Below are 17,085 nucleotides of genomic sequence, written 5' to 3' on the forward strand. Positions count from 1 at the left end.
TTGGCCGAGGGTGGGTGCTGTGCAGTACCGTGTGCTTTCCTTGGGGTGCTGGAAGCACAAGCCGCGTGAAGCCACTGCACCCTCTTTTTCACCATTCAGGGAACTAAAGGAGAAATGGGTTTTGATTGTTTCTTGCTGGTGGTGGTAGTTCCCAGGTTAAGGTTGAGAGAGCTGGGACTGTTCGTCCTGGGGAAGAGAAGGCTGAGAGGAGACCTTGTAAATGTCTGTAAATATCCAAAGGGTGGGTGCAGGGAGGATGGGGCCAGACTCTTTTCAGTTGTGCCCACTGACAGCAAAAGGGGCAGCGGGCACAACCTGGAGTATTGGAAGTTTCATTTAAATACCAGGAAGAACTTCTTCACTGTGAGGGTGTCAGAGCCCTGCCACAGGCTGCCCAGGGAGGTTGTGGAGTCTCCGTCTTTGGAGGCTTTCAGAACTCACCTGGATGCCATTCTTGGTGATGTGCTCTAGGCAGCCCTGCCTTAGCAGGGGCATCGGGCCAGATGGTATCTGGAGGTCCCTTCCAGCTCTGACAATTCTGTGGTTCACAGCCGTGGTGTGGCCCAGACTGGGGAAGGGAGCGGTTCCTGGGCACGTTCAGGCTCGCTGCGTGGGGTCCTGACGAGGCTCGGTGTGTTGGTCACGCTGCACAGCAAGCTGTAAGGCTGTATTCTCCATTTGCTTACTCGAGGCAGGCATCAGCTACCACCTGTGGCACAGCGCGATGTGAGCCTTTTCTTCAGAGCGAAGATGAGATTTGCCCCAGCAGAGAACTCCAGCCCTGCAGCACACAGCGCGGGGATCCCGGCTCCAGAGTGGGTCCAGGCCGGGTGCGGGCCACAGCTTTAGTCCTGCGGCCTGTTGCCATTGAAAAGAATAAATAAAATCACCAAAGGAGTGAACATCACAGTGTTCCCAGAAGTTTGAACGTCCTGGGCACAACCTGCAGAAACTGCTTTTTCTAAATACAAGGAAGCCTGGATGTTAGATAAGAGGGGAAAAAAAGAGTGGTCATTGCAAAGGCGTGAGGAACTATGACCTAGATTCTCTTTATAATGGATACGGGGACTTAATCATCCAGTCTTGGGTTTTGGGCAGTTGCTTATGAAGTGAGACCACACTTTCAGACTGGTGAGTGCTTATTCAGGCTGATTTACTCTGTAGTGAACTGCAGTGTTCGCATGGACTTAATTCTGCTTTGTATGGAAGAGATTTAGCCAGATTATGTCAGATTCTCTGATGTGAAAGGCATAATGGAAAGATAATAGAAATAGGTAAGGGAGCTTTGAGCATTTGTCATTTAGTACTAAAAAATAAGGAGCATTGGACCCTGCAAAATTCCTGCAGAATAGGAAGTCTGGTGGGTTTTGATGCTCTGACAGCTTGAGGCAGCAGTTCAGGTCATTGCAGAGTTTCCATAGGGCTGTGTACATGAAAATAAACATGATCCATTATGTGAAAATAAATACAACAAGAATTGCTCAGATTATGTAGCATAAAATCTGTGTATAATGAATGATTTTGGAAGCTGCTGGTAGTTCTTGCATACTTTTTATGAAACTTGACAGGTGAACTAGCAACCAGTTCTTCTAGTACTATTTTCTGAACATCTGTTTATAATGGCACATAAAACATTGTTAGAATCTAAGTTAAAATAGCTTGCAAATTGTCTGAGATTGGAAGTAGATCTCTGAATCATTGGTCTTATTCAGTACAGCAATTTTGGTCCTACTAATTCTTGGGTTTTGATTTTTATCTCCTTTAGCAGTCTGGAAATATGTGCTGTTTTCCTTACATTCTAAGGTTATAATGTTTCCTTTCAATTTCTATTTACAGAAGCTGGTGTGCAAACAAATGGGAAAAAAAGGAATCGAGTTTTGAAAATTGGACATGGTGGAACTTTGGACAGTGCAGCAGCAGGAGTTCTGGGTAATGAAAAACATAAGTACGGTCATCAAAGATAATTTCAGGAAACATTTTCGTGCCTACATGGAATCACAGGTGGAGGAATAATTTGGGATACACATGGCAGGCTTTGTGGTTTTGAGGCAAGGACAGATTTCGGTGAAAGAGTGGTCTGTGTTTAATTTCCTCTGCTTATACTCAAATTTGTTTCTTAATGGAAGGCTGTATTCCCCTTCCACAACTCCTGAAATAACTTGTGGTTTATTGCGTGAAAATACAGACTGTTGTGTAATGAATTCTGAATTACCCATAAATTGATGGCTTTTTTTATTTAAGCTGGGGGATTTATAGTCATCATAATTTTCTAAGGTATTTGTTCTTAAACTGATGGTTTTCTAGGATTTTGAGGGAGCCATTTTGTGTTATAATACTCTTTTAAGATGTACAATAGTAATTCAGCTGCTTTTTTTGAGGCTTGGCACAGAAGCAGTTTTCACAACCTGTCTTGCTTCATAAAGAAGAGTCATCAAAGAGATTTTGTCTTTTAATTTTGATAGCAATCCATTTATCAGGTTCCTTTGTTTTGTTAATGAACAGGACGTATCAGTTGCTGGTGTTGAAAACTCAGCTGTGGGTGCGACCATGGGGCTGGATTATTCCCATATCATACCTTGATACCTACGGTTTGTGGATAAGCAACGTGTAAACTACAGCTTGCTTAAATCAGAGCTTTGCAGTTCTGCTTGGCTAGAAGAAATAACAGCAATACGTTTTTGGTGTTGAAAGTCAACCAGTACAACTATGAGTATACACTGAATGCAAATCCACTGAGTTTTGATGTAATGACTTCTCTCAGGAAGAGTTCTGCTTCCGGAGGTGGTTGTTTGCCGAGACTGTTGCTTGCAGGAGCCTACAGGCTGGCGATGGGCTGTCACCTGTGAACACTGCAAAATAAGCACAGTCTCATTTTGTTCCAATTTCCTGTACTGTGTGGCAGCTCACTGGAGAATACTGGGTTTATTGCTGGAGAGGACATTTTCGTTTTACACAGATCTTCTTGAGCATGGTACCGCTCGTTGTGGGAAATCAACGGCATTGCTCCATGGGAAAAGAAAAATCACTCATCCTTCCTAATTGCTTCTCCTACTGTTCTCTGATATCCAGCCATCTCCAAAGCCTGCTCCTGTGGCATGACAAAAAGTACTTGGGCTTGACATGCTTGCTAAAAACAGAGAAGTGCATCCCCTTAATATGCAATGAATCAATTAAAAAAAGGCACAGGATCTTTCATTCCACTGCTATACAAAACACAGAGAAAAATCGATGGTAGGTAGGTTGGAAATGACAAAACTGGAAAGGAGCAGGAAGAAAAACGTGCTCAGATTTCTTGTAGGTTTGGGTAAGATAATGAGGAGAGAGAGGAGGAGACAACAGAAACAAATTATGTGGAAAATATGTGCTGCTTTTTGGGATAGGATGGTGGAGCAGAAAGCTTTCTTCCGTCACAAACAGTAGTATAATAGAAGTATTTATTTTCTGAAACTTTTAATCTCTATTTATACTGCATTTTCCCAGATTTTATACACTATGTGTCTATAACTTAGTTCATAGGAATTTGTTGATAGAGTCATATTTAGTGTGCCAGGTGTGCTTTTCGTCAGAAAATACACCATATTTCTTTTTCTATTGACAGAAAATGTAGATGAGGAAGGACCTTGAAGACAGAACAGTGATCTATGGCACAAGTCAAAGTGGTTACAGTTCAATGTTTCTTGCTGTACAATGGACATTGTAAAATTGGACTCATTTCAACATGGCACTTAGGAATTATGCTTCCATAAGAGAAGTGTCTCTTTAAAATTATTCTACTGAATAATTGAATAATTCTCTTGGCACTCCAGCAAATTTCAGCTCAGCAGTTACATCGGAAGTGTCAGTGATGTCGTCATGTTGCAAGAAAAGTGCTTGGTTATATAGTTTCATCTATATGCTTATCTCCTTTTCTCAGACTTGTCACAGCTCCTTCCTGTCTGGCAAATGTAACAGGAACAGGCTGAACTGAAGGTGCACAAAAGCACAAGCACAAGGGCACATGTGACTAAAGGCACTCAGGAACAAGAGGAGAAGTAAGCAAGAAGTAATCTAATAAGTCTCAGAGTGTAGAGATTGAGCATCATTAGAGCAGAAGTATTGTGGTTTATTTAAAAAAAATTTTAAAAATCATTGTCACCTTGATGCTTTTGGTACTGGATCCTGGTTAATACAAAGCTGATTTCCTGCAAGCTCCCCTAACTCCTGTAGTTTTATTAAAATCGAGGACATAACCTGTTATGCATTCTGTAATTTGTACACCAAAATAATTTCCTTCTAAAATTTTCATTGCTTCTTTGGACTGCTGCACGTGGAGAAGATCAATAGGAAAGCATATTCAAGGAAAGCACCTTGTTGTAAAAACTTTTAAAGCATAAGTGGAGCTCTTTTTCTGTCTTTTCATAAAAGCTGACTCATTGCTGTTTTGCAGAATACTGGTTTAAGATTGAAAAGACACTAGTCTCTACATGCACAATAATAGGAAGGCTTGATTATAAGAGATTTTTTGTAGAGGAAATTGGACTTTTTTGTTTATTTTAGCTTTTTGCTGTAAGCCTAATAAACAATTTCATTATGCTATCGTGGCTGTCTTACTCTTGGTCACTATCAACCTTTAAAAGGGCTATTTAGTTACGGTGAAGGCCAGATTGATTATTAGTGAGCCATAGCCTTCATCAAACCAGGTGGTACTTATTGCACTATCCATTTCTGGGGTGATTAAAAGATAAATAAACCTAGGGGCTGAATTAAAGCATTTTAACAATAGGCAAAGCTTATTTGTCTTCTGATTTAGGCTTTTTTGCCTTTCACCAGTCCTCCATTGCTTGATGGAGACATGCTTTCTTCTAAGTGTTGACTCTCTTTGTATGCTGACAGAGCACGAAAGGCTGTACTTCTGACTAGCATAAAATTTAGTGGTCAGTTATGTTGAATAAGGGAACTGCAGAGCTGGTTTTGAAGTGGCATTTCTCCTTCTGTCTTTGCAGTGGTTGGTATTGGAAAAGGAACAAAGATGCTGAGAACTATGCTGGCAGGTTCCAAGGTAAGGAGTGATAAACGATTTGTATTAGTGGGTTCTTTTTGTTTGGTTGGTTTTTAGTTTCTTCCAATGAGGAGCTACTGCAATGTAAAAATATCTTGGCCATCCTGTGAATTTAGGTTAAATGTGCACTTCAGTTACTTTTTGTATTTAGTCAGAAATTTGATATTAAGACTTTTATGTCCAGAATGGTTAAGAACTTTGTCTTGTTTATTCTACAAAACATTAGTAAAGACCAAAATCCTATTTTACAGGAAGATTTCTATACTATTTAGTGTTGGGGGTTTTTTTAGAATGTTTTCAGGATATAATTGTGTATGATGATTCAATTTTTGGTCATTTTCCTTACATGTAAGTAACATAATTGTTATTTAGCTTGCAGTGATAGATGGTCTTTGTGTCTCTTCTACCACGAGGCCTTGATTCTACCTTTTGGAATTAAGAGTGATTTGCATTGGTGGGTGTAGCTGTCGTTCCAGATTGCAGCTCCTCTAAACAAGTTCGCTCCAAATGCCTGGGCAGGCAGGTGTCAGGAGCCAGAGGTAATCAAAAGCCCTGAGGCTGCAGGAGGTCACCCGGACTGGAGCTCTGTCAGATCGCAGTCTTGCTCAGTGCTGATTCTGATTAACTGTGCTGTGGTTTTTGGTATGTGCACTTCATGGATGTTACATATGCAAACAAGTGCATGTGCTCCCAAGAGTAGTGTTGATTCCTTCTTTGCAAGTAAAATCCTGTGGTTTTAGCCATTATTTGTAAATGAGAAGTTTAGGTAAGGATGACAGATGCAGAAATCAGTTAAGCCTTCCAAATTTCATCTTGCACTCAGGGAAAGACAATAGTGGGCTCAGCAATTGATAGCCTTTCTAATGCATTTTGTTCTGCTCTTGTCCCATTCTCTTCTGGTCTGAGCACTTAATCTCTTCACAGGTGCTGAACTGGTAGCTTGAAGTAGACTTTGATTGACAATCTGCAGTGTGACTCAAAGGCAAAATAATTGGACAGAGAGACTAGAACCAGGATAAAAGGACGTAGCTATAGGGTGTGATCCAAAACTTAACTGTAGTCAGTGTCAGTCTCTGCACTGACTGTGAGGGGTTTGCTGTGATGTGGTTCATAGGACCAGATTTCAGAGCCATCTGTGTTTTGGAACATGCAGTAAGTGGCTGGAGCTGGTTTTGCAGTGGATGTGTGAGCACTCAACACCTGACATCTCTGTTCGAAGAACTTTTAAGCTAAAAAAGGCATCGAGATACTTCAGCTAAATTAAGACATCATAGCTAATGGTTGATTTAAAAACGCGTAATGTGATTGTCCTCAGAGAGCTCCAGAAGGCTTATAGCTGCTGCTGAGAGGCAAGAGAGGGGAACACAGAGGAGAAGTGGGTAGGATGGGGAGTGCGGGCAGTCTGGTCAGCTGCCCCAGCTGAATCCATCAGCTCTCACCTGACCTCAGGCCGGTGTAGGCTGTGGGGACTCGATTCGACAAGACGACCACAGTGACACCCTCACAGCAGATCAGCTTTTCCACTGCAGCACCCGTTGTCTTCTGATGTCGCGGACAGTGTCAGGAAGTCAGCGTCCCTTTGGAGCTTGTCTTGCCTCCGCTTTCTCATTTTCTATTTCTACTTCCATAAATAAGGCACACAATAATTGGAGAGGCTTAAGGAGTCTGAAGGATCTTCCTCAAATATCTTCCTATTTGTTTTTTATTGATCACACTGACACCAACAGCTCATAATGTAGCGAGAGATCTGATACACAGAATCACAGAATGTCAGGGGTTGGAAGGGACCTCAAAAGATCGTCTAGTCCAGCCCCCCTGCCAGAGCAGGATCACCTACAGCAGGTCACACAGGAAGGCGTCCAAGCGGGTTTTGAATGTCTCCAGAGAAGGAGACTCCACAACCTCCCTGGGCAGCCTGTGCCAGGGCTCTGGCACCCTAAGGGTGAAAAAGATTTTCTAATATTTTTGCGGAACCTTCTATGTTCCAGCTTGTACCCATTGCCCCTTGTCCTGTCATTGGACGTTGCTGAACAGAGCCTGGCTCCATCCTCTCAACACTCTCCCTTGACATATTTATAAACACTAATGAGGTCACCCCTCAGCCTCCTCTTCTCCAAGCTAAAGAGACCCAGCTCCTTCAGCCTTTCCTCGTCAGGGAGATGTTCCACTCCCTTAATCGTACAGGTAAATCCATGACTGTCTAAATAGGTTTCAGTGTCTTTTTGCATTTCATGCTATGAATCTCTACTTTTATTTCATCCTTTTTACCTTTGTGGATGCTAAAGTGTTTATTGAAGTCTGATGTTTTTATTTTGTTTCTTTCATTACTACAAAGATTCAGATGAACTGTCTGAGATTCTCTGGTTGGGATTTACTGTGTGGTTATAGGAATGTATCTTGTAAAGAAATAGTTTAGTCTATCATTGTTGGCAGCAGGGCTATGCTGAGTGGCCAAAATGTGTGCTACTGCAATAAACTCCATATGGTAGCTCTGCCAGAGATTGGACTATTTCTGATTTTTTTTTCCCCAAGTGTTGTGTGAAACTTTCCTGACTCTATGTGGCAACTCTGAACAGTATCACTTGATTTGCAACTCATACATGTTATACAGCGGGTGTTACTCTTTCAGTGCAAATCTAGTTCTCCATTTGTTTGACCTCTTTATGAATTAACTCAAAACAAATAGAGATTTGCAGCCAAGGGCAATACCTACTTAGTGTTCCAGATTTCTCATTGAGTTCTTAGTACTTACCAAGAAATGTGTTCAAGCTGGCTTAGGTTTTATTTGTTTGCTTTATTTTGCTTCAAATGTTGCAAGTGAGGGAGAGAAGCTGAATCATCTTGGATTTGGAATTTAAGTACTGAGAATTTAATAAATGTTTCATAGGAAAATCACTTTTCCCTCTTGCATTCTGAGACTTAGACTTGGTCTTGCTTGGACTTCTTGCACTGCATTAGTTTGAGAGGAACAGTTTTATCGTGTCTGCAAAATAAAGATAGTAGAATGAGAAAGTATTCCTTCATTAGGAAAATAAATATGATGTGGGTGGGCCAATTTTTATTATGGTAAGTTGTTTCTGAATGACTCATATTGGTGACTAGTCTGTCTGAAGAATAACGTAGAAGTGATTTTTTGGTTGGTTTTTTTTTTGGAGGGAGGAGAAGAAATGGATTAGAAAATGCTAGCAGCACGGTTTCCAAAGTGGAAATACTGATTTAAAACCTCCTGTTTCCCAAAATGTGCTGTTAACAGAGGCAATGAGGGAAATCATCAGAGACTCATCAGAGAAGAAAAAAAAGGAAAGGCAGTAAGTAATGAAATTCTTCATTATTATAATACTTTCCATTGGGAGGAGATGTCTTCCAGTACATACAGCCTTTATTTTTAGATGGGATGAAACAGGGTAACTGAAACTTTCAGACTTCGGTTCTGTGCTTAATTTGCGTGTTTTTCAGTGAGGTAACATCTGGGTTCGCCCCAAGAGAGTTAGAGTTGTATTAGTGTGACTGAAGCCTGAACGTTGCCATCCATCAGAGTGTGCTTGCAGTCACTCCTCTTGCTGAGCAGAGAGCACGGGCATACTGCTTTTATTTGAGGATGCAGCTCCTTGTCATGGTCTACACACAACCTGAAACCCCAAGTGCTCAGTGACGTGAGGGGAATTGCCTGAGTACTTCGTGCTCGTTGCACAAGCTTAGTCAGGGACTAGTTAAAATAGGAAATTTAATCTCGAAAGTTGGGACTTCTCCAGATTGAACACTTGCAAAAAAAAAATAAAAACAATTGCTGGATAGATTAAAGCCCAAATTCCCAATGATCACAAGGACTGGAAAAAGGAGTCTGTGGGTACAATGAAGATTCATCAGTGACATGATATGCGAGAACTTTTATTTGTTACAATTGTTAAAATCTGAATTCTTATCAATCAAGGATGAAGAATGAGTGCTGCCTCAATAATCAGGGCTCAAAACTTGCCAGTCACGCTTGTATCCCATGAGAGAGGGCTTGCCTGAGCAGGAGCCGGTTCAAATCACATAAGAGAATTTCTGAGAGATATGTAGGTAGGTTACTTACTGCAGTGGATTCTGGAATTAGAGTTTGTGTTTTGCAGAATTGTTTCTCTTGAGGATTGGCACCAGATGCTGCAGAAGGAAGTGTCCATAAAGTTGTTTCTTCACCTCCTGTGTGTATTTTACTGTCCTAAAAATTAGACTTTAATTTGTATCCCTTAACTTCTCCCACATACAGGTTGCTAGCTTTCTCCATGAATTAGTTTTTTTTTTTAATTAAGTCCTTAGTTTCTATCTGTTGGCAATGACTTCAGTGAATTAATAATGCATTAAAAGGCACGTCTAGTAGTTCTATAAGGAGCAGAACTAATGAAGCCTTTTCTTGTGACTTCGTTTCTTTATGGCTCGTTAGACACCAAAGCCCCATATGGCCTCTGGTATCGAGAAACACAGTGGGGCTCCCTCTGGAGCCTTTTCTTAGTGGAAGCTGCAATAGATTTATTTCCTCTATCTGTCTGTTTTCAGGAAGCACGTAAGAACTTGGTATCTCTAAGACTTCTCCTTCCAGCGTTTGCGTATTTGCATGTTAACATGCACACGGGGATGGTGTAAGCACAGTTTCTTTGTAAATCCTATTTTTTTAAATTTTTTTAAGGAGCCTCACTGTGGTTTGGTGTTTTTTATAAAATGTATTTCAAAAGCAGTTTGAGCTTCAGTTAGTGTATTTGAGTTACAAGCACAAGAAAATGGAGTTGACTTTCCTTTTGAAGGATCCTCTTGGTGGTGCCTACTCTTTTCATCTTTTTCTCTGCGGTCTCACTAGCTGAGCTCTTTGCTTTATCTTTCTTTTGGAGCTGCTAAAACCAAGCCTACTTTTTCATACAGTGCATAGTGATGTGTTCTATTTCCTTTTTCATATTCTGGTATTTTTAACCTTCCCTTGGAAGGGCAAGATCTGTGGGTAGTGGTTACACTTTCTATTTGACTGATTGTTATGGTACAGAAAACTAGCCGTTTGGATATGCCCTTTCTGAGACAGAAGCCGTGGACTTTAAACAAATACACTTACTTCTAGAGTTCAGTGAAGTTACCCATTTTTGGACCATTTCTGGAAGAACAAGTAGTTAATACTTAAGAGTGTGATATACGAACAATTGTGTGTGGACAAGCGGTTGCAGGTAAGACCACGCAGATGGGCTGTATTTTCTTACCTGCTTTAATAGAATAGAGTAAGAAAACAATTTATCTTCCGTGGGTTTTGTTTACAACTGGTCAGCCAATCTTCCAGTAACAAGACAAGGAAAACTGTTACTACTTGCTTGATAATTCTTCAGATCCCATCTTGCTTGTGTTCATCCGTGGTTTTGGTTGGGCTCTTGTTTCCAAACTGCAGTATTATCATATCTAGCTGTTTGTATTTGTCTTGGAGGAACCCAAGTAAAGTGGTTTCTTTGCTCTTTAGCTCTTTCACTACAAAACTTTTCATCAGCAACACCTCCTCATTTTTCACTCTGTGATTCATGCCCTTTTACATTCTCGCACCTGTTTGTTTATAGGATCCCATCCACAATAACCGGGGGATCTAACTGAATTTCTGTTTGTATCAAGATGGGAGAGGTAGCAGGAAAGAGGGCGGTATGTGACCTGCTCATTTAAGCAAAATGGATTGTAGATACACAGAATGTCATTACTTTGCCTCTGTTCAAGCCTAAGGAAATTGTTTCCTTGCAAGGGAGGTAGGAGAGGAAAGAGGCAGTGATAAGGTTATCTCCTAGGGGAAGGAGAGAGCTTGGTAGATTATACGTAGTGGCATGTGAAGGGGTTAGTGTGAGGTAATATTACAGTCTGCCATAAATCCAATATCTCTTTTAAGCTTGTGGGTTTTTGTTGTTTTTTTTTTATCCCAGTGGAGTTATGAATTTTAGTTCCCAGGCTTATTTTGAAAGGTGTTTTATAGGTTTCCCTGGAGGAACAGAGCTGGCAGATCAGAGACAGAATGATTGTTTTATGAGAGAGGTTAACCCACGGGCAGGGGGATGTGTTTCAGCCCTTGTAGACTGGCTAGGTGAATTCTTCCTGACACGTAGTGGTTGCTTAATTTCACCCATTTAGTTACCATTTTGTGCATTAGATGATGTATATTGGGTTCCTGAAATACAGATATAGGACAGAGAAGTCTTGACATTTCTGTTACATGGTATTTGCTACGTTATTGTGCAAACACTCGAGGAATACTTCATTGTATGTTTGCACAGTATGCTGCAAAGATGTCATGTCTATTAATAAAACTTGTCCTACTTATGTCTGTAGTCTGCAACAGCTCTCTCCAAGTACTGCTATAATAAGTTTGGGTTTTGTTTTACTTTTTTAACCACTGCTGACACCTGAGAAAGTTTTTGCTTTCCGATTGTAATTCCCCAACCTGTTTCCAGAGCAGAGATGATTGGTTCAGAGACCCATCACTGTTTATGCAAACTTAGCGTTTGTTTCTAGCCTGTGCATATTATTTTATGTTGCCAACAATGAATTTCTTGTTCCCTGAATGCCTCAAGGTGTTAACTAGAGATCAATGTCAGTTTCTGAAAATATGGTTGTTTTCCTTATTTTGTTGCAAGGAAAATGCTTATTTAAAAGGAAGGTTGGGAAAATACACGAATGAGGTTGGTTTTGATGTGTTTTGAGAATGTGTAGAAGGTGTTATCAAAACTTGAAATGGTGTCTGTACAAAACAAGATGCACTGAGAGAAAACTGTTAAGCCTGCTTAGTGGAGGATGCGCAAACTGGGAAGGACTAAAGTTTTGGCTGGATCAAATGGTCTTAAATGTGCCCCTACATGTTGCACACTGTTGATGTATTTAGTTAGCTGTTACTGCAAAAACATACAATACTTTTTTTTTTTGGTTTAACCTCCTTTTTTTGGTAACAAATCAGAGCAAGAGAAGAGGCTGTCTTGAATACCTACTCAGATGTAGCGCCAGGGGAGGTTCGGGTTGAATATTAGGAACAATTTCTTTACTGAGAGGGTTGTCAGGCCTTGGAGCAGCCTGCCCAGGGAGGGGATTGAGTCGCTATGCCTGGAGGTGTTTAAGAGCCAGGTGGATGTGCTGAGGCACATGGTTTAGTGGTGTTGATAGGGCTGGGAAAAGGTTGGACTCCATGACCTTGAAGATCTCTTATAGCCAAAACTGTTCTATGATTCTGTGATTCTTTCCTGCCCTGCCAAGTGTGCCCAAAACAAAGTTGTGCTAAATAGTGTAGATACACACTTCCCTGCAGTGGTACCATTAATGAGCTGGCTTAACATGCTGTGTATCGCTCGAGTGTCTTTTATGCTCGCCCCAGAGGCCTGAGCTATTAATAGCTCAGCTTCATGGTCTATTAATATTCACACGTTTTTTTAAACTGTTGAAAATTGTGAGAAGGCTGCACCTATTGTGCTGCAGAAGCTCTTTCCTAAAAAAATGCAGAGTATTTTAATAGCATACTATAGTGTGATTTTTTTTTTTTTCCTGCTCTTCCAATCAAGAGGTCAGTGTCACCTTCTTTCTTCTTAACCTTTCTATAACTGTGTATATGTCTGTGCTACATGTACAGTTCTTGCTTTCATTCATTAAAAAGATCAAGACTGCAACATGATGAGGCTTTTTTCTCTTTCTTAATAGAAATCACATTAAAAAAAAGATTTAGATTAGCCATTCTCTATTGTTTGCAGTAGCATTCCTTTCTAGTAATTTGTAGATGCTCTTACTGGCTTCTATTCACCTAAAGGCTTTCACGTATTCAATTTTGTCTGTGAATTTGTATGTACCTATAAAGTCTTACCCATCTGGAAGGTCTGTCTTATATTTCTGGACAGAGAATTATGAATTTCCTTAGAACTCTATTTCTCAGAAGCTGAGAAAACAAAGTTTCTCTGATAAAAGCTTGTTTATTGTGTATAATCTGTCAAAAAAAGACAGAATGAGGATCCAGGTAAAGAAAAGGAATTAAAGCTGAAATCGAAATTTTAGAACCTGAGACAATTCAGTGCGTGGGATGGGTTTCCACAGAAAGTGAGTGTCGGAAACGTTTGCATAAAGTGACTGTGGGTTACAAGCAGCTGCTTTTGCACATTAACCTGTGTTGGATTTTGCGAGCCTGCATTGTGTTTGTAAGTGACATGTGGCCACAGTGCTATCTCATGTGCCTTAGTGTTCCTGTAACTGTTGGAAATGTTCCCCTGCCCGCCCCGGTTCCTGCCCTCTCTCTAACACCGAAGTTTAACTTTCTGCAGTTTGTAGCTATTGCCCTAAAGCTTCTCTGAACTCCAGGTAAAGTATCTTCTGTGGGTTCCCCTATTATAGGTGGTTGTAGGCCTTCAAATCTGGGTACCCCATCTGCTTGAGCTCTTTAAGTAAGCTCATATAAGAGGTCACAAAATCCTGTTAGTCCAGGATCAGACAGTTCTTCAGCCATGACAGTACAATTACGGCATCTAGCAGTTAAATGAATTTTAGTGTTGGCCTAGCACAAAGTCAGCTTTTTGTTTTAGGATAAAGAACCAAATGCTAGAGGAGAGAAGTTGTAATGTTTGTGTGTATTAAGAGGACAGTTTGTTGTTTGATAATTTCTAATTTCCTCTATCGTCAAATACGAAACCCCTCCCTCATGCTGCAGTCTTTATTTTGCCTCTGTGCAACCTGCTTTTAAGAGATTAGGGCTCTGGGCTTTTAATATATTGGAATCTGCTTAGTGAGAGTGCTTTGTTTTGGAAAATAATTGAAACTATGGCAACCCTCGGGTTTTTTTTGCAGCTTATTTGTCTACCTCTTACTCCTCTGGTTTGGTGGATAATAAGCATACTGGAAACCACTACTAGCTGCTAACGTTGCACAAATGGCAAATACAAGTTACATAAGTAGTAAATCCAGAGCACCTTAGCTGAGCTTTAGAAATCATGACACACAAAGTGAATGTCGCTGTAAAACGGAGAGTTTAAGGCCTCTTCAATATCTCAGCGGCCCAAGTCTGCAGAACTGCAAGCGCTCGCACCGAGCATGCAGGCTGAATGAGTTTGGCACAGGAGCACTAATTCTGATCAGCACTTGCCTGCTGTGTGCTTGCTCTGATTTCCTTCAGGTTTTCTAGAGCATTTGGGTTGGTTTTTAGTTTGTTTGTTTTGCTTTATGTTGGCTCAAACTTGTCAGCCACACACAGACATGAGTTTACATAGATTTTTCTGTTTCTGTTGAATGCACCTTCTCTTTCTCAGCTTTCAGTCTCTTGCACAGGGGACCGTAGCCTTTATTTATTTATTTTCCTTTTAAACTTCTGTGTTCGTTTGCTGCTGTGATCAGAAAATGGGTCATCCTTGGATGAACTCTTATGAACTGCCTCTTCCAGAGAGCTTGCTTGCCTGGGAAATTCTTGTGGTGGGAGCCATCTTAAAATCTTCCTGACAGCTACTAGTGACCTTATTTCATAATTACTTGCATTTCTGTCTAGCTCTCCCAAAGTTGTTGCCCATGTTTGGAAAAAAGCTTTTAAGGCATATTATAATTGAAGATTTCAAATGTCTGGCTTCTTTCCAGATTCAACTTTGACATATTAATGGTTAAAAGTGAGAAGCTCTGATCCGTGCTCTGTCTGGCACTGGCACTGGTACGTGGGGCAGACATGCCTGGCACCTGGCCCGGGGGCTTCAGACCTCAGAAGCCACTCCGGGTGGGTTGTACAGCAGATAGACCTGCTGGCTCTGCAGCCCCTCTAACAGAAGTTTCTTCTACCTTCTCCTCCTCTTCCTCCTTTTACACTTAAAATATGCATACTGATAAAGTCTTGCCTTTTCTTTCCCTCTCGTGTTTAGGGATATGCTTTCCTTTTCCCTGTTACTGCAAGGATTTCCCTGGATATGAAATAAAAAAGCCATATGACATCTGTTCTCTTACTACAGTATTATTGTGTACATTGTATAGTTTTCTATTTGTGAGAATTTTGACTGTCCCCTGTGGTTGTGACTTTAAAACAAAATTCCTCTGTCCAAGATCTGTCAGATTCATCAGCGGATTTGAAATTTGTATCTTCTGGCTTCCAGTAATCCTGTTCTTTCTCCAGCCCTGGCTTTTATGTCACATTTCTTTCTAGTCACAGGCATGGTAGCAAATGTACAACTGCCAAAGCACTTCAGTGTCTTTCTGGTCTCGTTGAGGTTGCATCCGCCACATCTCCCGGTCTGTGGGGCTGTTCTATCACGTTATCACTGACAGAGTGCAGTGCTTTGTCACTGCAAAGCGTCTTCTTAAGGCTGTCTCACCAGCATTCTCACCAGTATCAGTGGAGAAGTAGCTTATACTGATCAGTTTGTTGTCTTTTGTTTCAGTTGCCGTGATCTCAAGGATGTAGTTTTCTAGCTGGCTGAGAGATGTAGCCATGCCCTAGTGCAGGGCAGTTTTGGGAAGGTGTGCCCTCCCTCAGGGCTGTTGTACTGTTGTGCAGTTGTGAGGCTCAGCGTTGGGACCACACAGACCACAGTCAGAAGCTGGAATTAACGCCTGGTGCTGCAGTGCTTGTGGGACTGAGGGTGCTCGATCTTGGCTTTTAATGTGCTGCACTTGCATGTCCTGAAATCCCATAGGGAAGCTGAGGTGCTGCTTTTAATCTTTAAATGGTTTGGGTCCTGGCCTTTTGAGGTGAGTAGGGAGCAAGGACGTAGAGGCTATCGATTAGCGATGTTTGCTAATGAGCTGCCAATACAGGGACTTTTCCTGCCAGAGCCTGCACTTGCCAGGCTTTTCCACTGCTTGCAACACCTACTGCCTCGCTTATTTTTTTTTTCAGGTTGAGTGGGTTGCAGGCAGCGTGGTTGTGAGCAGTTGCTGTCTGTGTTCCCGCAGTGATCAGTAATTTGAGAGTACAGGAAGAATGCCCCTAGATGTGTTTTAAAAAAATTGGAAGAAATAAATGGTTGCCAACACAAGTGAGAAAAGGTCACTGAAGCCTTATTAAATGACTTAGAATCCATTGACTCAGGCTGAGGGCAGCCTGAGTTGAGAGTCTAAAGGGAGGTAATGCTGAATTTTGACAGAACATAAGAGGAACAATAGTCTGGACTCTTATGTTACCTTCTACAAACTCCAGGTCCTGCACACTAACAAAGGGAAAAAACCCCTATTTAGTGGCTAGTAAGAATTATGGTATATAACCATAGATACCCAAGGGCACTGCAGAGGCTGATCATAAACCAGCTGTAGCTCTTAATTTCCTGACCTGTTACAGCCTTCTCCGTGGATTATCGCAGTGCTGGCTTGAGTCTTTTGTGACTCTTTAAAGAATGGGGATTAGTGTCTAAATTTTAAGAATGCCCTTTTAACAAATTGGATGGCTTTCTGCCCTTTTTTTGCGGAAGTTAAAGGGGAAGCATTGACTTTTGGATTGTATTGTTCATATAGTTTGTGTTTACATATAAACAGATGATATTATCTCTCTGTTGCTGGTAGGTCAAATATAACATGCTGTTGTAACAGACAGCCTGAAGCAAGATAGCCAAAACCAGATTTAAGAGGAAGAAAGCCATTCAAACTGAAGTAATATCAGTACTTTGATTTGGAAACATCTGAAGACGGTGTGTAAGCTTTCCAAATTACAGATTTAGAGCTTTACTGAACTGCCAAAATCATACTAGAATTATTAAGATCTGTTCACGTGTTTTTATTAACCTCTAGAATAATTGCAGAATAGTGTCTTCTTTCTAGCTGTACTATTAGATGTTAAGAACTAGATCATTAAATGTCTTGGAAAACGGGCAATTTTGTGGCCCAGAAGGTAAGTAATATACTTTAAAGTTTATTTAAATACTTATTGTGAGCAGTCTTCATCGATTCTTTCTTCCGTTTCTTTTCCATGCATTCCAAAAATGTGCAAACTTCCAAGAATTTGATTTTTAAATGCCTATTTTTGCAGACTTATCAGGGGATTCAAACTTTAGGAAAAAAAGTAGCCTTAATCTAGTAAGCAAAGAATGCAGTTATTTTTATTTTAAAGTCTGCACTTCACTACC

At 40.9% G+C, this 17,085-nt stretch overlaps 1 protein-coding gene across 1 annotated transcript in view; it reads left to right on the forward strand.

Moving 5' to 3' along the window:
- Positions 1 to 1,836: 1,836 nt before the first annotated feature.
- The window catches only part of TRUB1 (TruB pseudouridine (psi) synthase family member 1), a gene marked incomplete at its 5' end in the record, with an annotated part of 25,388 nt that continues 10,139 nt past the window's right edge, over positions 1,837 to 17,085 (forward strand). Inside the window, 2 exons of the mRNA XM_009874393.1 lie at positions 1,837 to 1,929; positions 4,983 to 5,038. Coding sequence (XP_009872695.1) covers positions 1,837 to 1,929; positions 4,983 to 5,038 — 149 coding nt within the window. The remainder of the gene's footprint in view (positions 1,930 to 4,982; positions 5,039 to 17,085) is intronic.

Source organism: Apaloderma vittatum, unplaced genomic scaffold (genome assembly GCF_000703405.1).
Source record: "Apaloderma vittatum isolate BGI_N311 unplaced genomic scaffold, ASM70340v1 scaffold19998, whole genome shotgun sequence".
NCBI lineage: Eukaryota > Metazoa > Chordata > Aves > Trogoniformes > Trogonidae > Apaloderma > Apaloderma vittatum.